The 25,574-nt window shown below is 39.1% G+C and overlaps 1 protein-coding gene across 1 annotated transcript in view; it reads right to left on the bottom strand.

Moving 5' to 3' along the window:
• Positions 1-25,574, bottom strand: part of LOC144373626 (uncharacterized) — a 192,162-nt gene that overhangs the window by 118,280 nt on the left and 48,308 nt on the right. Inside the window, exon 2 of the mRNA XM_078036672.1 lies at positions 20,245-20,410. Coding sequence (XP_077892798.1) covers positions 20,245-20,410 — 166 coding nt within the window. The remainder of the gene's footprint in view (positions 1-20,244; positions 20,411-25,574) is intronic.

Raw genomic sequence — 25,574 nt, 5'->3', positions numbered from 1 at the left:
TGGTAGCTCGGTGGTAGAGCACTTACCTAGCATGTATGAGGCACTGGGTTCGATTTTCAGCACCACATATAAATAAATAAAGTTCATTGACAACTAAAAAAATATTCAAAAAAAGGTGGGGGAGAAGGACAAAACATGACCTTCAAAAGCATAAGCCTACTTTGAAATTCTCTCTTCTTGGAAAATTCAGAATATTTTAGATACTGTCAACTACACATTGGAAGGCAAAGTTAAAATGTGCAGTAGGCCAGGCAGTAAGTTAGGAAATTAAGACACAGCTGCCTACTCGTATTAGTGACATACTGCAGGGCCAGAATATTATGGTTTGTTTGGGCCTGGTTTGGCTAAAAGAAACAGGTCTCAAATAAAGCTAGAGAAGAGAATAAATAAATAAAAGTATGGAATATTCACATAATGGAACATTATACATCAGTCAAACCAAATAAAGTAAGGTGCAGAGCAATGTATATTGTACACTACTTTTTATATAAGAAAGAAAAATAATGTATATGTATTTTTTTCCTGTGTGCACTAAAAAACACAGAAGAGAGGTAAAAGGAATTAGCGATAGTAGCTACTCTAGGGGAGATGAGGACAGAGATGAGAGAATGGGAAGAAGAAGAGGAGAAAAAGTTCACTTTATACCTTTTTGGGTTTTTTTAATTGGTTGTTCAAAAAATCACAAAGCTCTTGACATATCATATTTCATACATTAGATTCAAGTGGGTTATGAACTCCCATTTTTACCCCAAATACAGATTGCAGAATCACATCGGTTACACATCCATTACATTTTTACATAATGCTATATTAGTAACTGTTGTATTCTGCTACCTTTCCTATCCTCTACTATCTCCCCTTCCCTCCCCTCCCATCTTCTCTCTCTACCCCATCTACTGTAATTCATTTCTCTCCTTGTTTTTTTTCCCATTCCCCTCACAACCTCTTATATGTAATTTTGTATAACAATGAGGGTCTCCTTCCATTTCCATGCAATTTCCCTTTTCTCTCCTTTACCTCCCACCTCATGTCTCTGTTTAATGTTAATCTTTTCCTCCTGCTCTTCCTCCCTGCTCTGTTCTTAGTTGCTCTCATTATATCAAAGAAAACATTTAGCATTTGTTTTTTTAGGGATTGGCTAGCTTCACTTAGCATAATCTGCTCTAATGCCATCCATTTCCCTGCAAACTCCATGATTTTGTCATTTTTTAGTGCTGCGTAATACTCCATTGTGTATAAATGCCACATTTTTTTTATCCATTCATCTATTGAAGGGCATCTGGGTTGGTTCCACAGTCTAGCTATTGTGAATTGTGCTGCTATGAACATCAATGTGGCAGTATCCCTGTAGTGCGCTCTTTTAAGGTCTTTAGGGAATAGTCCCAGAAGGGCAATAGCTGGGTCAAATGGTGGTTCCATTCCCAGCTTTCCTAGGAATCTCCATACTGCTTTCCAAATTGGCCACACCAATTTGCAGTCCCACCAGCAATGTACAAGAGCACCCTTTTCCCCACATCCTCGCCAGCACTTGTTGTTGTTTGACTTCATAATGGCTGCCAATCTTACTGGAGTGAGATGGTATCTTAGGGTGGTTTTGATTTGCATTACTCTGACTGTTAGAGATGGTGAGCATTTTTTCATGTACCTGTTGATTGTTTGTATGTCCTCCTCTGAGAAGTGTCTGTTCAGGTCCTGGGCCCATTTGTTGATTGGGTTATTTGTTATCTTATTGTTTCATTTTTTGAGTTATTTGTATACTCTGGATATTAGGGCACTTTATACCTTTTTGTGTTGTTGGGAAATTTGAACCAGATGAACAGGGTGCCTGTATGTGCATGCAGGCATGCACGCACGTGGGCATGCACGCACGTGCGCGCGAGCACGCGCGCGCGCGCACGCACACACACACACACACACACACACACACACACACTTAATTCTGTTAAAAACAAAGAGCTAAAAAGGCTATAAGAACTCTCTCATTGCTGGTAGTAGTAGAAAGTAACACATTTGAGGATGGGGTTGCGGCTCATTTGAGGCTGGGGTTGCGGCTCATTTGAGGCTGGGGTTGTGCCTGGCATGTGTGAGGCACTGGGTTCAATTCTCAGCAGCACATAAAAATAAATAAAAATAAAGCTCTATCAACAACTAAAAAAAATTATTTTAAAAAGAAAGAAAGTAGCACATTTGAAGAGGGCTATTTGGTGAAATTCTCCAAGGCCCTCAAGAACAGCCATTCCTAGACCCAGTGATTCCACTTTTAAAAGAAATTCATCTAAGGAAATAAGATATTCGTACACACACACACACTTATACACAATCATAAGAAGATGGTTCACTGCAGAATTGTTATATTTAAAATTCTGGAAAAATCTACATGTAAAATCATAGGAAATGATTGAAGGAAATTATGAAACATCCAAATCTGAGCAATATGCACCTATTAAAAACTGTGCTGTAAAATACATACTGTAGAAAAGTATTCAGTGATACAGAAATGTATTTAGACTCTGTTTTAAAAAAAAAAATTCATTAATTTTTCAGCCAGGCAAGGCGGTGCACACCTGTAATCCCAGCATTTCGGAAGACTGAGGCAGGAGGATCACAAGTTCAAAGCCAGCCTCAGCAACTTAGTAAGGACTAAACAACTTAGTGAAACCCTGCCTCTAAATAAAATATAAAAATGGTCTAGGGGGCTGGGGCTGTAGCTCAGCAGCAGAGCATTTGCCTAGCATGCATGATCCTCAGCACTACATAAGAATAAACAGATGAAATAAAGGCATTCTGTCCATTTACAACTACAAAAAAAATTTTTTTAAAGGGCTTGGGATGTGCTTCAGTGGTTAAGCGTCCCTGGATTCAATCCCCAATACCAGAAAAAAAAAAGAATTCTTTTCAGTAAACCTTTTAAGCATCTATCAGGTTCTAGGCACAAATCTGGATGCTGGTTAACAAGGTCAGTTACAGGCTGGGGTTTATAACAGTGGTAGAGAATTTGCCCAGCTTGTGCAAAGACCTAGGTTCCATCTCCAGCACCACAAAAATAAAGTCCAGTACACCAAAGGATAGAACAGGCAGTACAAAAAAGGATAATCCCACTTTTCTGTGCATTTATAACTAGATTATATGCATAGATATAGAAATGAGAGCAATAATTACCTGTGAGATTACAAATTAAATATATTTTTGATAAGGAACATATATTTATTTATGTTGTCTTAAATCACAATAAAAGAAACAGGAACAACTTTAATGGATCAGGCTAACAACTCCCAGGATCAAGAATATATCTCACTAATCTCTCTTGTCTATCATTCCTTCTTGGAAGGATAATGCTTGCTTCAGCCACAGCCATTCCATGACCATGAGGGAAAAGCCCAGAGCACTGCAGAAATGCTTTCCACATCTCTGACCTGCTGAATAGCCACCTGTTTCTGATTTTTTTTTGTTGTTGTTGTTGTTATTATACAGAAGGAAAAGAAAAAAAAATCCTCTTTTTTTTAAGCCATCCTAAATCAGATTTTCTGCTACTTGCAGCTAAAGACATTCTGGCATACTTAATAATACATAACATGTATTATGGAAACATATTAAGTAATAGTATTTACCAATATAATAAATAAAACATGGCAACATACTAACATACTAAATAATACATGGCAGGTCAAGGCTGGCACAAGCAATTCAACTCATTTGTTTTGATCAACCAGCAGAACCTGAAGACAGAGAGTTAACTGTCCCACAAGTTTCCAGCTTTATAGTCTCTTCTCTGAAGCTCCAGGGAAGCAGAGCCCAGTGGAAGCAGTTAGTGAGGATTCCATGTCTACAGGGGATCCCTGCCTGCAGCAAAGGAAAACCAGGCAGATGCTACCATAGCAGACAGTGTGGCCCAGCACTGCCACTTATGAGAATGTATCCTAAAAAAAAGAATCATGGATGTGATTACACACATATACAAATATTCGCTATTAATATATGTCAGGAAAAAATGATGGGGAAAACTAAATGTTAAATCAATTGGGAAATGTTACAACAGAACATCCATGTTCTAACAGGGATAAACCATGGAAACAGTGATGACCTGAGAAAATGCATATGAGTGACAACAGGTAACAAAACTATTTATAAAGCATGATCCCAGTTTAGAAAACTAAGAAAACAAATACATACATGTAATTTTTAAAAAGGCTAGAAAGGACCTATCCTGAGACATAAACAGTGCTATCAACTAAGAGTGTAATGGCAAAGAGATTAATTCTATATCTTTTAAATCTAAAATTTCTTATGCAGCTACCAAGATGTTTTGTTTGTTTGGTGGTGCTGGGGATAGAACCCAGGGCCTCATGAATGCAAGGCAAGCATTCTATACTGAGCCACATCCCAGCCCTATTTTTTTTAATAGCACCTTCTCATAGATTATTCTGAGCTCTCTGATCAAGATGTTGGACTCATTTGACACCAGATATTTGTTTAATATCTTCCTGTAGATTCAATGGAGTTAATGAGAAACAATTTATTTGTGTGTTTTCAAAATAGACTGATGCTAAAAGCTGCAAACTAGTCTACAGAAAATGATTTTAAAAGTTTCATGTTTCTAAGTGAATTTGCATTATGTAAATGCAGTATATTTTCTTTAATTCCATAAATATAGTTTTGATATTGCCAATTTGAGAAAAATATTGATGTTTCCTTAAATAAATCTATTCTATATTGAAATTCATCAACTTACTTGGAATTGAATGATCTCAAAAACAATAAAAACAAATGTTAATTTGCTGCCATTGATAAAAAAGCAAGTCCATTTATATTGTCTTTGTCCATTAGACTTCATTATACAGAGGAAGCAACTACTAAGCAGATATACCATCTAAAGAAATCAGCTGACAGAGTACAAACTCCCTGAATGGATGGCTTGGATTCATGTCTTTGCCCTACCGCTTACCAGCCGGGTGCCCTTGAAAATTTACTTAACTTCTTGGAGCTTCAGTTTTCTCCACTACAAAACAGGGATAATAACAGTCTCTACTTCAGAGAGTTGCTATGTGAATAAAATGAGAGAATTCATGCAAAGCCCTTGGTTTCATGCTTGGCCCATACTAATCCAATAAAATGTAAGGTATCTCCTAACTTGCTTTCAACTCCTGATCATGAACCTGAAAAAGCAGATTTTAAGGAAGCCTCAAAATCCTGGTTTGAGAAAAAATGTTGGATATTTAACTTTTAAGTACAGATTTAACATCATTTACTTAGCATTTCCTATAATAAATGAGATGTTTAAGGAAGTGTTGGGTCTTTTGAACTATCAGAAATATTCAGCATATGTATTTGAGAAGGTTACTATACTATACACCTCATATTATCTAGTTCTTTCATAAAAAAGCACTATTATATTCAAGGTATTGTGAGCGATTATAAAAATGATAGATAGGGGCTGGGATTGTAGCTCAGTGTTGGAGCACTTGCCTCGCATGTGTGAAGCACTGGGTTCACTCCTCAGCACCACATAAACATAAACAAACAAAACAAAGGTATTTTTTTTAAATGATAGATTTGGGCTGGGATTGTGGCTTAGCGGTAGAGTGCTTACTTAACACAGGCGGGACCCGGGTTCGATACTCAGCACCACATAAAAATGAAAGCATTGTATGTGTCCATCTAAACCTAAAAAATAAATATTAAAAAAAATTTTTTTAAATAATAGATTATTGCTAACATGTATTTACTGCCTATGTATACCAGTTTTCATGTATTATCTCATTTATTCCTCCAACTAACCAATGAGGTAGGTTTTTTTGCCATCCCTAGTTTCCAAATGAGGAAACTGAGGACAAAGAGACAGAAAAGTACTAAGTCAAGATATTATATATATTATATATATATAAATATAGAAAATAACTGTTATAGTTTATACATTAGTTATCCCCCAAATGCTCATGTGTGAGAGAATGCAAGAAAGCTTAGAAGTGTAATGATTGGGTTATTAGAGCCTTAACCCAATCAGTATATTAACAGCCCCCCCATAGGATTAACTGAGTGATAACTAAAGGCAAGTAGGGTGTGGCTAGAATATGCGGGTTATTGGGGGCATGCCTTTGGGGTATACATTTTCATCTGGTGAGTGAAGTATCTGTGTGTCATGTCCTACCCTCCCTCCCCCCGACACTTTCTGATCATGTCCTGGGCCACTTTCTTCCACCACACTCTTCCACCATGATGTTCTGCCCACCTAAGTCCTGAGGAATGGAGCTGACTTTCTGAATGGACTGAATAGACTGAGACCTCCGAAACCATGAGCACCAAAATAAACCTTTCCTCCTCTAATTGTTCTTGTCAAGTCTTTTAGTCACAGCAGTGAAAAAGCAGACTAAACCAATAACACACTATACAATATTATGATATAATACCAGAAATAACAATATCACAGCATCATCATTTAATTCCTGTGATATGACAGATGCAATATCAGATACTCTCTAAACATCCTCTCTTATGTTTAAAACAACCCTGCACTATTCCTACTTAATGGATGAGGAAGCCAAGGACTTAAGTGAATTACCTATGATAACACAGGGTCCCAGAGTCAGCTATGGCAGAATTACCCTCTGCAGAAACCAAGGGAAGTGCTCATCAGAGCCCAGATCTTCACTCTTATCACATGATATTGGAGAAGAACAGGAATTCAGAATGATCAGACCCAAGCCCTGGCTTCATATGTAGAAAGGGAGGACCAGCAAGAGGAAGAGATTTGTGCAAGGCATTGGGAGAGCCAGAAATAAACTCTAGGTCTCCTGATTGTCAGAAGTATGCTTTTTTGGCAACACAGTGAGTCTTTCTCATGTTGAGCCGGTTACTTCATGTCCTGTGAAAACAGAAACAGAGCCCATCCACATCAGAATGATGGCAGCAGCCTGTCCTCTCTCCCTGCACTCCCTCCTGACCCTGGAGACTCTAGCATGTGCTTCCTGGAACATTCAGAGCTGCAGCACCATGAACTGAGAAGAGCTGAGAAGCCTGGGGAGAGAGCCCCCAAGGACGACAGGAAGCACCCATGTGCTTTCATGATCTTCCAGTGGTCCATTTCCATTGTGACTCTCCTGAAATAGAATTCAAGATCAAGGGACAAGGAGGGCTTGCTTGGATACATGTGTGTCTCTTTTGTTGAGATAAGACACAACAAAACCCAAGTCTTTGAAAACATGATCTGAATCAGCAAATCACCTGATTTTTTTTTATTTAATGCATATTTTTCTTAGTTTATATATTGGATAAAAATAAACTGTCTCATACAGATTTTTTTTAATACAGTTTTGGGGAAACTGAATTTAAAATGTACCTAACATTATGTAATCCTTGAAATACAACAGTTATTTACTCTGCTTTGATTTCTAAGCTTTCTCTTTGATGACAAATATTAATATTTATCATTTTTCTGATGTTGGACTAATGAGAATCTTAAGTGTTTATGAGAAGGCATTTAAATATTACAGTACTGTGGATGTATTTGTTTTCTGATTTATATTCCAGTCTTTTACATCAACCAGCATTTATTTATTTTTTATTTTTTGCTGAATTCTGGGTTGTTGTTCATCAACATTTTTAATATATTTTACATACTCAAAACTGACATTCTCTATGTTTATTTGATGACCAAAGTGAATATGAGACTTCCCCACGTAACATTGTACAGATAAAAGGCTAGTTTTGATTTTCAAAGTGAAAACTAGCATATACATATAAGAATTACCTGCAATAAGAGATAGGCAGATTTAACAACACCAATTTCAGATAATATTTGTTGAGGGCTCACTATGTGCTAGGCACTATGTAGGGCATTATTTATATCAATGATTTACTTATCTTTACAATAACTCTAAGAGCTTGGTAGTATTGTCATCTCCATTTTCCAGAAAGTGAGGTACACAGAAGTTGAACACTTCACTCAAGATAACACAGTAAATGAAAAGCAAAGCCAGCAGTCAGACCTCAGAGCCAGATAATAAGCTCCCCGTTGTGCCTTCCCCTTAAGAGTCTCTCCTTGACTCTCCAGCATTTGAAAATTCCTATTATTTGCACAGTACAAATAGCCAATCTGCATAGAGTATCAGCCTTCAGGATAAAACCAGGAGATCAACTTTCAGATCTTGATGACAACAATGAGATAAAATTTGTTCTATCAGAGGCCATGCATTTTTCTATGTACAGACACAGAGCCATGAAAAAGACCAGCAATGTCCCTGTCCTCCTGGAGCTAACTTTCTATAGAGGGAAGACAGACAATATTAATACAATAAATGAGGTAATAAACCCAATATGAGGAGGAAATGAGAGGCTAAGCAAGCTCAGAGAAATCTTAAGAAAGGTTGAAGTCTAGGACTTGTGTAGATTCACTTGCCTCTACACTCCACATGTCTAACATATAAAATGTCATAATTCTAACATGTAAAACTGTATATTACCTCTTCTTTCCACTAATCAATAGATCCCAAACTGTTCTTCCTCAGTCCTTTTCATTCTGTCCATCTACACCCTCCAGCAAGGGCTTTGCTCTTGATTATCATTGCCACAAGGCTGAAAAATCAGATAAGGAAGGATATGCACCTGACATCACATCCATAGCAGATATAACAAACACTGAACAGAAGCCAGATAAAGAAAATAAGAAGGAACTGTTAGACACATGGAACCTGGTGTCTGATGAGCAGGTTAATAGGCCTCTGAAGCAGCCTATAAAAATACTACCTTAGAGAGGAATCATCCAAGACTGTAACTGATGTTCTGGCAATATGGAATGACAAAGAAGTCTAAGAGCAGATTCTCAGTAAAGAAGTAAGCCAGGAAAGAAGTTCTGGACATCAAAGAACAAGCCTTCAACCACAGTACCAAAATTCAGGAATAGGACCATTACCTCGATAATTAAACCCCAACTCCATACCTTCACTCCAAGGCCCTAAGTAACTTGGGCATTGCCTATATGGCCAATCTCATTGGTGCCAGTCCCCACTTTAATCCCTACAGTCCAGCCACAGAGATCTTCTTTCATCCCTTTGAGTAGGCAAGCTCCTTCCTATGTACCAGCTCTTCACATGGCTGGCTCCCTCTCATCCATTACTCAGGCCTATGCTTAAATATCAGCACCCTCTCTTATCCTTTTATTAGGTCTCTGCTCAAATCACTGGCCATTTTGTCTAAATAGGTTACCCACCTCTTTCACTATCACACTACTTCACAGTCATCCTTCTTGAACTTGGCATTCTATAAAAACAAGTGTCTGCTTGCATGTTTCCCATCTCTTCCATTATACCCCATAAGGGCAGGCACTGTGCCTGACTTGTTTATTGATAAATACCCACACTTAGCTTAGTGTCTGACCTACAGGAGGCCTCAGTACATGCTTGCTGAGAAAATAAATGATAAATAACAGAATGACTCTCCAAAGATGCTGAGGGCCATTACCAAGTAGGAATGACGCATCAAAATTTATCTGTGGCCACTGGCTACTGAAGCTTCCTGACCTTGTTTCTACCCACTAAGCCAGCAGGGATTTCAAACTGCAGTACTCACCTGTTGTTTTTATACCCTGAGTATCATTTCCCCTCTTCTGAAATTATCAATACCTCCATTTGAATAGGGTATCACTATGGTTTGGGTATGAGGTGTTCCTCAAAAGCTCATGTGTGAGATAATGCAAGAATTCCGATGAAATGTTCAATTATGAGAACTATAATCTGATTGGTGGATTAATACACTTGAATGGATTCACTGGGTGGTAACTACAGGCAAGTAGGGTGTGGCTGGAGGAAGTAGGTCACTGGGAGCATGCCTTTGGGGTTTATATTTTGTCCCTGCCACCTCCCATAAACACATCTCCCTCCCTGTGCTCGGGTGCGCTCTCTCTCTCTCTCTCTCTCTCTCTCTCTCTCTCTCTCTCTCTCCCTCTCTCTCTCCTAGTGGTTGTATCCTGGGCTGCTATTCTCTGCCTCATCTTTGTCCCAGAGCAATGGAGTCAGCTGACCATGGATTGAACCCCTGAAACTAGGAGCCAAATACTTTTGCTCCTCCAAGTTGTCCTTGAAAGGTAGATTGCTCACAGCAATACAAAGCTAACTAAAACAGGCATCTCTCTGTATATCCATGCCAGATATGCAATTCCATATACATCAAAGTACATATGAACGGTACCTTTGTTGCTGAGCAATGAGGCATCCCTGCCTATTTCCTTAAGATGAACCTCTCCTCTCCAGGGGTGGGCATATTCCCCAAGACTGGCCAGTCACAGAATCCCCTCCCACTGGGTGCAGAAATAATTCCAAGAGGTTGGCATATGACATGAGGAAGTCCTTTAACCCTTTTTAAATATTGGGATATTATGGGTGTATTTCAGCCCATAAAATTGAGTCTGTCTAAATTTGGTGAGAGAAGAACCCTGGTGACTTAAAATAATATATTACATCTGCTATATCTCATATTAAGAATAAAATGAGGGGCTGGGGTTGTGCCTGAGTGGTAGTGCACTTGCCTATCATGCATGAGGCACTGGGTGCGATTCTAAGCACCACATACAAATAAAGAAAATAAAGGTCCATCAACAACTAAAAAATATTTTTAAAAAAGATTAGAATGAGGCTCCTTTGCCTCCTAGAAGAAATTTATTTACCCCAATTATAGTGCCCAATTCTTTACATAAATTTGATCTGTATGGATATCTTTCTAACCAGTTATTTGTGGCCATGGCTAAAAGGTGAAATCACCCAGAATGGGTCCCATTTAGATCAAATTGGGCGCTTGGGGAGTTGGTGCAGGCCTTAATACCTCAATTTCAACTATACTGGAGTGTGATCACCTATTTCTCTAAAATATCCACCTATGATTTTTGAATAACTTATAGTCTGTACCTCAAGGGAGTTCCAAATTGGTATACAAAAGTCAGTAAAAATAAGACCTACCGCTTTCATATGATATAGTGACAGAGACTTAATTTTAATTACACAGATGATTGTAAAAACACAAACTTTCCCTCCTCTTCCACCAGCCAGCTTTTTGTTGCTATGTTCCTCTTCCATACCCTCTGCATTTCTCCTCTCTCTGGTCCCTGTTTTCTCCTGGATTACTGCCTTTTCTTTCACCAGGCTCATTCCTGGGAGAGGTTAACAGGAGTTATCAGTGCTTCAGGGTTAAAAACAACCTTATTCTAGCAAGTTCCCACCCCTCCCTCCATCTGTCCTCAGGCTCTGACTCCATACATAAACTGCCTGGCACTGGTTGAACATCCCCTGGCTCATGCAAGCAGATAAGTGTCCTTTAGGTAATACAGTGTAAAGAAAGTAGCAGAGGGCTTTGTTTTTGTTTTTAAAACTGAACATACCAGAAGACTTCAAGACTTTTAGAAAATGAAAATTTTGTTGTTCCCACACACCACAAACTCCACTGATTAAGTAACTATAGACTGTAGTCTCCCTTCAACTGAAATATGCATGCATTAAGCCTCATGAGGGAGTACTGATACTTCAACATTATCTATGATGGTTTTTAACTCCAGTAACTGTAAGTGTGAGAAACTGGAAAATATACTGAATTTTAATAGAATTCTAATTGTTAATAGAAAGAGGAAAATCCATAACAAGGATGCTAATAAACACATAAAAGACTGAGTCTTTAATTTCCAGAAAACTGTCAATGAACCTTTTGTGAACTTGAACACCTCGTCAATTTTCTCTTCCACCCATACTTATTCATTACAAGAAAACACTGGCATACCTACAAAATGTCCCTAATATATGTAATTTTTAACTGTATTAAACCCTTTAGCAACAACATTCTTTTCCCCTCTCTCTTTTGCTCTCTGTGGAGTCAACAACTAGAAAAATAAATCTACCACATTGTGAAATAACCTTGTGGTAAGTAGAGAGGCTTAGAAAATGAGATTATGGTATGGGGTAATATAAATTCAGGCTAAGAAAGCTCCTGGACCTTTGACATTAGGTTTTACATACAAATATAAGTGCACTCATTTTCTGTGAAGGAAAAAAATCTTAAAAAAAAAAGAGGAACTAAAGGGGATCAGAATCTGCCACTCCCAAAATATGCCACTTTAGCATCAGGGTTGTTCTGAGCCAGATACAGGGAAAAATAAATAAATAAAACAACTCTGCCCTCCCCCATCTAGCTAAAAACAGGGCATAAATTTCCCTCAGCAAAGGAGACATATTTGTAAAGGTGGTCCTGGCTCCCTCCCAGAGACCAGAAAGGAGTCTTATCTACATAGAGAACCTTACTAGAAACAACCTTTTGTTCCTAGCCATCTTCTCCCAGCTATGCCACACCACTTTTTTCTTTGTCTAGTTTCTCTCCACTGAGCACAGAAGCTCCAAGGTCTGCCCATGGGTTTGGAGTCTTCTTTCCTATGAAGGCCTCCATGTAAATACATAACAGTTTCTCCTCTTAATCTGGCTTTTGTCAGATTCATCTCCAGGGCCCGGGAGCAGAACCTAGGAGGATAAAGAAAAGATATTTTTCCTCCCCTACAGTCTCCAATATATTATGAATAATCCAGAAAATTAAAGGTGTTTAATCAAATTATCCTAATTATTCTGCCCTGAAATGGAGAGTGGGATAACTATTTTTTAAAAAGAAAGAAACCAAACTTTATAACAGGCAGCTTAAGTAGTTCATTTCAAACTATTGCCTTAGAATGTAAGAATAGTATTAGTAAAAGTGGGTTGCATTTTACCGGAACAATCCTTTAAACCTTTTCCATAATACTGTCATGGGCCATGAAAGTTTCTTTTGAACACAGCTTTAATGGGTTTATCCTTTCCCCTCCAGCTATGAAGAATGAAACAAACTAAATACAAGAAAGAGAGAAACAAACTGAAAGTTGATATAAGGAAAATCCTGATACAGGTAAGCAAAGCCAGAGATACAAGAGCTTCCCCACCCTCAAACATAACTCAGGGCACAACCTGTTGTTAGTTCATCAAATTGCACAAGAGCTCTGTGAGGGGCCATTTCACCTCTTTCACTCCCAAAGCCTTCAAATTGCCACTTTCTAGATATTTCATTTCCTTCTGAGGCCTTTACCTATTTATACCTGATTCATTTCACAATATTCCTTTGTTAGCATTGGTGACTCTCAGTTCTAAATGTACTTTGAAATCACCTGAGAGACTTAAAAAGGAAAATGCCAGCATCTACCTCCCCTCACCCCGTCTAATTTGATCTATTTGGATAAGACTAGCCCCAGGTGATCTAATTGTAGCCAGCACTGGTTGGTAAGTAATCCAAACAGATTAATATTACATAAAAAATGAATTTCCATAAGAAGGGACGATAACTTAAACTCCTACCTTAATAATCAGATATAACATGTTACTTTAAGGATCATAGATTCTTCCTTGAATTTAGAGAGACTCAACTGCATGGTATGATACATCTATTTTCCCATGACAGGGCTCATTACATTATACCCCAAAATATTTAAAGCAAAGGAATTTGAAAAAGTTACAGAAGCAAGAAGGTTCTTCCTCCCTCCCTTTCCTGCAAGCAGGTCATAAAACCCTGGAAGGATTTTCTGACCTTCCCATGAAACACGGCATAAGACCTCTCATACGAAGTGTCCTCCCTATACCTAGAGAAAAAAAACATCTTGATCTCTGGAGACAAGGGTGATAGCAAAGAATCTAAACAAAGAGCCCATGTTATATTTCCTCCAGTTTATTAACATTAGATCAGACTTTAAAAATCTAATCAGACTTCTTCATAATTATCTCATTTTTATCAAAGTGAGCATGAAAAATACACAGGTTTACCAATTTATTCAGGTCTTCATTTCCTCATGAAGACTCCCATGTTTCACAAAAATTTTATGAAATAAATTCATATTATTTTCTCGTACTAATCTGTCTTTTGTCATAAGTCTAGGATTGAAAGGGTAAAGTTTCTAAGCTGCAAAGCCTGAGTTAAAATGTAGAGGACCAGGCATTGTAAACCTGCTTCTAAACTGCAAAGCCTGGGTTAAATTCCTGAGGCAGTTAAGACAATGCCCTACTGGCCATTTGGTTGTAACTTAGGACTCTGTGTAGCCCGGCACGTAGGCATTCAAGGCCCAAACCAATCAGTTTAAATGTAACCCCCTCGTTAGGAATGACCTATCACTCCAGCCAGCCCTGTTCCCGCCAATGAATGTACTAATCAAGTCTAAGAATTGTTGTTTGATTTTCCCACGGTGTATGGTGATTTGTTAAAGGAGACTACGATGTATGCAAAGCCCCTGCCCTCTCCAAAAAGTGTACTTAAGCATTTTTCAACCCCTGCTCTGGGCTCTGGGCTGCTTTCCCTTCCTGAGTGAGCCTGGAGCCTCAGCGCGCTGAATCAGGATCCTCAATAAAAATCCCCTTATGCTTATTGCATAAAGCCAGTCTCTTGTGGTCTCTTCTTCCGACGTTTCGCTAGTCCCTTACAGGATGAGTGAGAAAAAAATAGTTCTCCTCCCTTGTATCCGTAATACCAAAGCATTTACAAAGGAAGAAAAAAAAAGTTCCAGAAATGATATATGGGAGGTAAACAAAAATAGTAGAATTAAAAGTATTAATATATTACACTCAACAGTCAAAATATGATAAAGAAATATAAAGCATATGCATAAAGTTGTGATTTTATTAACAATAATAACAGTAAAATCAAAAGCTACCATTTATTGAATGCCAGCTACTGTGTTAAGTACTTTCCAATGAGGGTTACCTCATTGAAAACTTAAAATACTCCTCAGCAGTTAGAATTATTACTTCCATTTCATACATGAGAAAATTGAGGCAAGATTAGGACACTTTCCCTAGAGTCACACAGATAATAACTCATAAGGCCAAGAGTCCATTCTCTTAACCACTATTATCTCTCACCTAGGCAACTCAAGCATCTCCTAAATACTTGCTACTCAAAATAAAGTACATGAACTAGCAGCATAATCCTATTAGAAATAGAAATACTCTTTGTTCCATTTCATATCTATTGAATTAGAATCTACATTTTAAAAGCAGCAAGAGATTCATATGCACATTAATGTTCAAGTACTGTCCTACCTGGTATTTCCACATCAACCATTAACTTTCACAAATTTACTATCCATACCTCATCTACCTTCAAAAAAAAAATTCAAACATTTCATTTCCCCACTTAAGACTGATAAATGATTTCCTAAATGTCCTTGGAACAAAATCCAAAATTCTTTTAAGATGTAAATAACTAGCTTGGGCATGGTGGCACGTGCTTATAATTCCAGTAACTCTGGAGGCTGAGTAAGGAGGACCACAGTTTAAGACCAATCTGGGCAAGGTAGGGAGATCCTGTCTTAAAATAAAAAATAAAATAAATAGTGCTGGGGATATAGCTCAATGGCAGAGTGCCCTCGGATTGTATTCCCAGTACCTCCCTTCCCACACACACACACACAAAATACAAGTAACCAACTGTGCATATTATCACCCATGCTTGCCTCTGCAGCCTCATCTCACCACTTCCTCCAGCCATTGATTTTTATACGGCAAGCACCCAAACCTCTTTCTGCTCATCAAATCCCAACATCTCCTTTCTTTCCTTACTTCTTCCACAGCTAGAACATACCAGCACTCACCACCATTATCACTTCCCTGTTAGCTACATTCATTGATCTATCACCAGCACATATGGTGGTATCTGGCAGAGCCAGAAGCAAGAAGAATGTGCTGGATACAAGCACATTTAGGATGCCGAGGGCCTCTGCTGTTTCCTTTGCCCATGTGCTCTTTGTTTCTGCCATGATCCTCATTGTTGTTCCTCCTCTGTCCCTTGTCCTTTCCATCACCTTTTGCTGTGATTTGGATCTGGCATGTCCCCCAAAAGCTCGTGGGTTGAAAGCTTGATCTCCACTGCAACAATTCCAAGAAGTGGTGCTTGAGGAAGTAATTGGATCACAAGGGCACTGACCTCATGAGTGGATTAACCCATTGATAGCTGAATGGACTACTGGAAGGTAATGGAAACTATAGGCAGGTGGGGCATAGTTGGAGGAAGAAGGTTACTGGGAATGTACCATCAGGGACTATATCTTGTCGCTGGCCCCTTGTTTTCTCTCTCTCTCTCTCTCTCTCTCTCTCTCTCTCTCTCTCTCTCTCCAATTCCTGATTATCATGAGCTAAGCACTTTCCTCTGCCACACCCTTCCACCATGACGTTCTGCCTTACCTCAGGCCCAAAGCAACAGAATCAGCCAACCATTCACTGGGATCTCTGAAACCAGGAACCAAAATAAATCTTTCATTCTTTAATTTGTTTATGTCAGGTATTTTGGTCACAGCAATGACTCTAACACACCCCTTTACAGAAACTCACCTCCTATCTACAACCTCATAGCTACTGAAGTTGTCAGCTTCAGAAAGAAGCACAAATGCGTCCATACGAGTATATCCCCTAAATTATTCACCAGCAGGGTGACAACTGTTTCCCTTCATCCTGAGGATCCTGGAATGGGCCCAAGTCCTTCCTAGAGGTAGAGAGAATATCTCACTGACAGAAGTAGGCTTCTTTTCAACCCAAGATTCAATATCTTTCAACATCAGGGACCTCTCAACAGACAGAATCTAGCCGAAAACTTCACAATCACCCTGCCCACAAAGGAAAACATCACTATGCTAACAAGATGGGTTAGCAAGAGTTGTGACAAACTTCATATATTAAATGTGATGACTAAACTTGCTACTAAGAAAACAAATGGCAAATTATTCTATAAAATAGATATCTGGCTTAAGTTTTAATCTTGAGTAAATACAAATTTTCATATACAAAATGACATTAATAATGAAAAACAAGAGCTATTATTTATCTATTTACTGAAATCTATTGCAAGTCCAACAACATGCTCAAAGTTCAAATGCTTTCTTCTTTACCATCATTCCATGAGGCGTGAATGGTTATTATCCCCATTCCACAGAGAGGAAACCAAGCCTAAAATAAGTCTAAGAGAAAGCTAAGATCTAAAATCACAAGCCTCCACATGACCAACCCCTAGTGCTTTTCTGTTATGTTTTGCTATTTAGAGAGCTTTTTCATCTAAGAAGTCAGAGACATGGACATGTCCAGAGAGACAGACCCTTGGAGGAGGACCTCAAAGGCTGAGATTTTCTTCAGCAATGTAGACGTTGAAATAAAAGTAACCTCCTACATCTTATATTTCAAAGCTGCATTTCTACATTAAAAGAGAAAACTGAAATTCAAGGAAAAGGTGTGGGAAGAGAGTTCAAGGGTGCTTATGAATGCAATTCCACAAATACATTTTAAGTATCTTCTAGTGGTCAGGCAGTGGGCTGGAAGCTGAGTTATCATTGTCACTTAGTAGAATGCTGGGTGACACAGCTTGATGGGGGAGAATTCTTGCATAGTGAATCTTTCAGGAATGTTCAGTCAACAATTTACACAACTGTTATGTTATTATCTAATTATGTAGAAATTATCATTCATAAAGGAAAAGTGAGAGTTACTAGCTTATTATCTGTGAATACATAATTGAAGGACATATGTATCTTTTAAAATCAAAGTTTTGTATGATTCAAATACCTCTTGTACATTTCTGATACCTTATATCAAAGGGTTAGATTTTAATATCTGTGAATGCAAATACAGTATCAGATTGTGTTATCAAGTATCTGAAAGAACAAAATGGAAAAATATGGACAGCCAAAACAGAAATGGAACATATTGAAGCTGCATGTACATACAATTAAAGATAAGGATATAAAAACATGTCCTAAAGCAGTCCACAAAATATTTACAGAATGAGGCTCAGACAAGGATATCAAGTAGAAGACAGTATGACCCTGGAAAGGTCACACACCATTCTGTGAAGCCTCCAGAAACCTGCCTCCTTTGAAACAGGATGCTTTTGACACAAGAGCATGAGAGAAAGACTGTATATCACTCCCCTAATTTATAAAATGAAAGAGATAGATGATTTATAAGTTCCTTTCAGCTCTAACCCAGTAAATAGTTTTCACCTCTGTGGCCCTTACACCTCAAGAGACATGAGTATATAAAGATGCTCAAAAGACATTTGTTGAGTTAATGAATTATTACAACCTTACCAATACTAAGAAAAGGGACTTTACAAAATTGGCCCAGTCTGTGGCATAGAAAGAGCAAATTAGTGGGAAAACAATTATCTAAACAACTGCACATGTGATGCTCCTGTTTGCTGACTGCTGGCAAGAGGAAAATAACCCTGGGCTTGGAAATAAGATGCGTGGTCTAGTCTCTGAAACAAACCAACTGTGTGACCTTGGGCAAACTGCATTACCACCTGGGCCAGTTTCCCCATCTCTAAAATAAAGGTATTATGAGGCTATATATAGCTAACTTTCGTGGAACCTTTACTATATGCCAGGAACTGTTCCAAGATCTTTGCCTTAGACTTAAATGATCTCAAAGGTTTTAAAAGCACTAATGTTTACTGTCTAACTACAGAAGTAAAAAGGTTGGGCTCGCTCTCAGCTCTGAAAGGTGGGATCTTTTTCTAAGCAGAGATTGTGAAGCACAAGTGGCTACAATTCCAGTACTTCTATTCACTGGCTGGGTTAACATTCTGAATGAGTTGCTTAACCTTCCTGACTTTATTTTCTAATGTGTAAAATAGTTCGTTCTTTCTTTCATATAGCTTTTTAAAGGACTGTTATAATAAATGTAATATATACTTAGTAAAATACATATTACTTTTTATTATTAGCTGTGTAACCATGGGCAAACCATCTTCTGCATTTTCTCATATACAAATGGGAGATGCAGTGTTACTAAAAAGAGATCATGTGAACACGCTCTGTAAATTATTGTTCGCTGTTTTTGAAAAAAAATGCAGATTCTCTAATACATGGAACACATTATACAATCCTATATCTCATACGCATAAAAGTATAGATAACCAACAGTAAGAAAAACAAAGAACAAAAATCTTTACTAAACATTTCTCTCTAGTCCCAGCTCAAGCCGACTGGACTCAGACCTAGGGAACCAAGAATGCAGGAACACTTGGGAGTTGTAGTTCTGAACGACAGGGCTGCTACACCGAGCGGCTGAAAAAGACTCCAACTCCCAGGAGACACCTCGCCAAGCCAAAAGGCACGTAGGGAGGTGAAGTACCAGATAGTTTGGACACAAAAGGCAGGACTCCAATTCCCAGAAGCCTTCGCTGCACACACTTCAGGTCATAACATGGAGCGGAAGAGGAACTTTTAGGCACACCTGGCTTAACCACAGGTGAGAGTTCCCACCGTTCTCTGTAATCTAGTCCCGGCCCAGCTGGGGTCAGAGCCTTTATTAAAAAAAAAAAAAAAAAAAAACGGGTGAGGGACGATGTATTTTCCACTGGCCCGCAGCACATTTCTGAGAAATCCAGAATAATAATACCAGTTAGCTTGCAAATGGCAAACTTTCACCAACAAGACCTCAACTTAAATTTCGGCTTCAGACAGCATCCTTGGGCCACTTGAGCACTAAGCCCGCCCCCCCCCCCAGATTAGCACTGTGAGAGGTAGGTCCAAGGTGACACAGCAGAGGCAGAATCTGAACATACCAGAGGAAGCTGCAAATACAGCTCAAGTTCCACTAAGTTGCGGGAGTCCCTTCCACAGCCCCCCACATATGGATATACCTTTGAAATTCCCATATATTAATCTAAAAATCAAAACCGCAAACATAAAATATAAGTACTGATGAGTTCTCACACAACTAAGAAGATACTTTTTTTTGGGGGGGGGGAGTCTTTTAAATATCAAATGTGCATTTTTCTCCCCCAAATACTGCCTTCTACATGCCCTGCTTTGCTCCTGTCTGGGCACCTCTTCAGACCTTCTTTGGGGACCCTAGAGTTTAACACAGAACTGTAGGGGCAGGGATTCCTGCTACTTATCTATGACACCTTCAAACACTGGATCCAACAGAGAGGCCAGAACCGACTACAGCACAAGTGGCAAAGTATGTCGGCTGCAGCGACCCCATACCTTAGTTTCCCCATTTATAAAAGGCAGAGGGTGCTGAAGAACTGAGGGGCCTGAGTCCCAAACCCGAGATGTCTCAGCGGGTGTGAGGGTCCTTCGGACAGAGCCTACCGCTAGCGCTAGCCCAGTCCCCGCCCCACTGGGCCTCGGGGGGGTCGTGACTCGACGCACGTGGAAATCCAGAACCGCATCCCAGGTACACTGTTCCACTCAGGCTCGCCCCACACCCCTACCTTCCAAGGTCTTGGCAGCTGGGAATGAAAGAGGGAAGGAGCGCGGGGCTGGAGCGCTGCCCGAATGTGTGCCCACTGGGATGGCCTCCAGCGGGACTTGGGGGTCTGAGTGCCAAAACTCTCTGACAGGGACACAGCCGGGCCGGGACTGCAATTCCCAAACGGCCTCACGGTAGGGGCGGGACCCAAGATGGCCGCTCATCTGGAGACAGGTACAGCGACCAATAGGCGCACAGCACGCGCCTACACTGGGCCAATCGGAAGCCATGAGGTAGGAACCCTAATTATTCTTTCACGAAAGAGCCATTGAGTGAGAATCTCAGAACGGGATTTTTTGTCACAAATCGTACAATCCTTGGCCTTTTCCAAATGAAATAATAAACATGACTCTTTTCCTGTGAAATGAAAGCCCGCGCTGTACTTTTGCTTTTCTCTTTCCTCCTAAAACGCGTTTTCTTGCTCCCTCACAACTCCCTTCTGACTGGATAGCCTTTCACTGCCTTTCCCCACTCCCCACTTTGCATCCTTTCTTTTCTTTCCTTTCTTTGCTTTTCTTCCCGGTGTTGGGAATTGATCCCAGAGGGGCACACCCCTAGCCCTTCATATTTTTGAGACAGGGTCTCCCTGAGTTGCCCAGGCTGGCCTGGAACTTGCGATCCTCCTACCTCAGCTTCCGGAATTGCTTTTATCCTTCCTGATTCCTGAAGCCTTCCTCTCTTTTATTTCTATCAAAATACAAGCCCAGAGTTCCTTACGCTGATCCAGTTTAGGACTACACTTTTCCCTCCCTGACATCCCATCAAATTTGCACCACAGTCTCCCTACTTCTCTTCCTTCCCCCCTTTTTCGTGTGATTTTTTTTCTCCTTAGCACTTGTCACTACCAAGCACATTGAAGTTTGTTTACTTATATCTTTTATTGCCTTACTTGTCCCCCAAAATGCAAGATCTATGTAGATGTGGATTTTGTTTCTGTAAGGTATTTCCAGTACCTAAAAAAAGTGCCTGACACACAGTAAATATGTTTTGAATAATTGAAATCTAGAGGTGACCTTTCTCCTCTGATGCAGATCAATTAAATTCATCTCTGACCACCATGGATCCCTAGTACTTGCTCTGTTTTTTAATTTAAAAAAAAAATTTTTTCAGTATATTCTGTACCTGATGTCATGTGGATGTGGGAGAAATCACTGATTCAATACCAATTCCTAACCTCAACATTTTCTGGGTCTGGTGGTGTATGAGAAGTAAACTTAATTTTGCAGTAAATGCAATTGCAAATTGCAGAGCAGGTAAATAACTGTCACAGCAGGGACTGGAATCTGGCCTTCAGACTCTTTCCCACTACTAGCCATCACTTCTTAAAGACACCCCTTTCTTTTCTCCCCTCCCCTCTTGCCAATCCTATTTATAAGGAAGAAGAGACATTTGCCAGTCATCTTTTCCATTTTAAAAGGGGAAAACAAAGCGCAATTATACTGGACAAACACTGACATGTGTCCCTAATTTCCCTAGTACAATATCCATTTTATTCTTTTTTTTTTTCTCTTACTTTTTTTCTTTGACCTGATTCATTACATTCAGATGATTACACCAAGTCTTAGATCTCTCTTCCTTTCTGATATTTGAACCCCACAGAGAGTAGCAAGGTGTCCTACAAAGCATCATGGTGTGAAATACTGATGTCCTTGGAAGCTTGACTCTCAGAGAATGTCACACTGGATTATAGTCAGATTGTGCATATAACACACAGACACTCTGGGCACATAAAATATTAGAGAATTGTGAATAATAAGGTGAAACTGAAAACAATTATGGTTAAAACAGCAGGAATGTGATCAATATATATATGCAGACTAATTTTGTGCCTAGAGATTAAAACATCCACCCCCTTCAGGCTTCCTAGCTTAATCTTCTGTCAATTTGGGGTTCTTTCCTCAATACAGCAATTCTTTCTTGCTTTTACAAGCACAGACTTAGCTCAGCAGTCCCAGCTTTTCTCAAGCTTATCGGCATGTGAGATTCCAACACTTGTGTCAGCAGCCAGACTAAACATGGAAGAAAATCGCTGAACCATTTGAAACTGGAAAGCTCAACAACTAGACTCTCCTCCTGAGGAAATTTACCAGCTTATATCATAATATCTTCTACTTCATGGTTAAAAGGCAAATATCATCACAGTACTCAGAAACAATGCTATCCAAAGATTGTTACAACATTGTCAGACCCTATAATGAGCACATAGGTATTACTTGGCTGTGGATGTTGCTAACTGCTGAGCTGAATGTCAACTGTGGTCTTCAGCAACACATCCATTTACAAAGAACATTAAGACATGGAACTTGGGCTGTGGTTGTGGCTCAGTGGTAGAGCGCTCACCTAGCACTGGGTTCAATCCTCAGCACCACATAAGAAAAAATAAATTAAATAAAGGTATGTGTCCATCTACAACTAAAAAAAAATTTTAAAGACATAGAACTTCCCTTGAACCAGACTCCAAGTATCAAAACAATCTAATTTACAACTTGAGTGAATAATCATATTACTTTGGGTTTTCCCAGAAGCAGATCCTGAGACAGATAATCAAGTACAAATAGTTTATTTCAGAGGTAAGTGCAGGAAATAACCAATAAGAGAGTAGCAAAGGAAAATAGGCCAAAAAAGAAAAAAAAGGCCAATCCAGTTTATACTAGCAGGAACAATTATAGCTTAATAATTCTAGGGAATTCTGGGAAGCAATACGGAACACATACATGTCTTATTCTGGAAATGAGTTATCTCACCAAGGAAAAAAGACAAGTTAGTTGTTTAAACATAAATTCCCAATCAGTCAACGAGGGCTATTTTCAGGGACTATTAAATTCCTGAGTTGTCTGCGATGGATAAGTAGGTGAAGATACCTCAGTGGCCAAACATAGGCAGAATTAGAATTACTGCCATTGGAAATCAGGCTGGCATGCACTTAAATGGTAAGAAAAGGGTATTGACAGGCACCACTATCTAGTACAGATGGCTTTGATTCACCACAAGCTCACATCACTGATAATCCAAAAATTAAGTAGATATATACAAAAATAAAGAACCCAAGATGGCTACCACCTTGTATCATCATCATGTGTGAGATCATATTTGTAAATCTTCATTAAGATGTATAAACAGGGCTGGGGTTGTGGCTTGGTGGTAGAGCTTTTGCCTAGCATGTGTGAGGCACTGGGTTTGATTCTCAGCACCACATATAAACAAATAAATGAATAAAAAATAAAGGTTCATTGACAACAACAACAAAAATTTTAAAAAGACATACAAAAACAAAAACCACATTTGTGCAGAGAAATAGGAACTCTTTGAGGACAGGAGGAGGCATTGGGGGATTGGGGTGAGATAGGGCAGGGAGGAGGAAGGTCAAGAAAAGAGCGGCATGGTGCAGTGGTGCACGGCTGTAATCCCAGCAGCTGCGGAGGCTGAGACAGGAGGATCTCGGGTTCAAGGCCAGACTCAGCAATGGCGAGGCACTAAGCAACTCAGTTAGACCCTGTCTCTAAATAAAATACAAAATAGGTCTGGGGAGGTGGTTTAGTGGTCTTGCTACTAAGTTCAATCCCCAGTACCCATCCACTGCCCCCCCCCAAAAAAAAGAAAGAAAAGAGGAAAGGGGAATTTTTTTTTTAATTATTTTTTTAGAAGTAGTTGGACAACATACCTTTATTTTGTTTATTTATTTTTATGTGGTGCTGAGGTTTGAACCAAGGCCTCACACATGCTAGACGAGCCACAATCCCAGCCCCAGAAAGAGGAATTTAAGGAAACTATTGTTGAAGACAATGTGTTTTTATTTATTTCATGATCTTGCAGAAGCTCAAGTAAAGGGCTCAAATATTTTGAGAAAGTAGTACAAAGATATAGTCAGTCTTTGGGCCTAAAAGACAATTTTGTGAAAGACCTTTTCTGTAGCACCACAAGTAAATAGCATTACTTGAAATTATAGTCACTATATAGTTGTCTTTTTGTTTACCATCTGTCTCCTCCAAATAAAATGTAAGCTTCATGAAGGCAAGAACTTTGTTTTTATCTTATTCAATAATAATCACTTGTCTGGGTACAGTGGTGCATGCCTGCAATCCCAGAGACTTACGCAGAAGGCCCTGCTGGGCAACTTAGACAGACTGTCTTAAAATAAAAAATAAAATGCCTTATAGTTGTAGCTTAGTGGTACAAAACCCCTGGATTCAATCCCCAGGACTTCAAAAAATAAAATAAAATAAAAATAAGCACTTAATAAATATACTTCAATGAATGCCTATATTATGGCCACAGACAAAACAGAAGAGTCTGGCATTTGGGCTCTTGTAACATTTCTATTTTAATATTTATTTCTTAGTTTTAGGAGGACATGATATCTTTATTTTATTTTTATGTGGTGCTGAGAATTGAACCCAATACCTCATGTGTGTTAGGCAAGCACTCTACCACTTGAGCCACAATCCCAGCCCTCTTGTAACATTTAACTAAGTCATAAAGAGGCACAGTAACCTTGCAATAACCTGCCATTATCCCAAAGCACAGGACTATCCCTATTTGTGGAAAGCCTGGTGGTCACATACTGTTCAACTTTAGTGAAACAACCCCAACAGCAGCCTCTTCAAACCCACAGGACCCACCAGGAAATCTTTACTATGGAAACAATTTCAAAACAAGAAAGGCCTTAACAATCAAAGAGTTCAACCCTCTGCATAATTCATCTTAGCCATATGTTACAGGTCATAAAGTAGACTTTCAGTCAAGAATCTTGGGGGGACTTATTTGGGAAAACATGATATCTAATATGAAAATGCTATATTGGAAAAAGGAAAAGCAATACATTGTTTTTACAACACAAAGTGTAGAAAGGTTGGGAAACTCAGCTGTTTCCACATTGCTCCAGTCGCCAACCCAGATTTCTTAGCACATAATCGTTTAGTTGTTTGGACATGGAATATTCTAGATGCTAGTAAGAGTAAGAGCCATCTTATGATATGCTAAAATTCTCAGCATTTCTGCCTACTACTTTTTTTATTCTCTCGTCTTATTTTCCCTTTGTTGCTCCATGTTAAATGTATTCCTTGGGTAGATTTGTTCATCAGATATATAGAGATCAGTCTATTCCCTATATTTAGTGAACATATGCATGCTGTCTCCTTTTAACCATGCCTCATAAATAATCACACTTAATCCTTCTCACTGCCATCTTTTGCAATCATCTTCCAGTTACCTAGAACATAAGGTGCATAAAACTAAACTCAGTGTCCAAGCTGTGATCTCACTAGGGTGGCTCGCAGATAAGCCATGATTTTT

This window comes from Ictidomys tridecemlineatus, unplaced genomic scaffold (assembly GCF_052094955.1).
Source record: "Ictidomys tridecemlineatus isolate mIctTri1 unplaced genomic scaffold, mIctTri1.hap1 Scaffold_45, whole genome shotgun sequence".
Classification (NCBI taxonomy): domain Eukaryota; kingdom Metazoa; phylum Chordata; class Mammalia; order Rodentia; family Sciuridae; genus Ictidomys; species Ictidomys tridecemlineatus.
The sequence above is the reverse complement of the archived record's forward strand: the minus strand, read 5'-3'. Positions and strand labels throughout refer to the sequence as shown.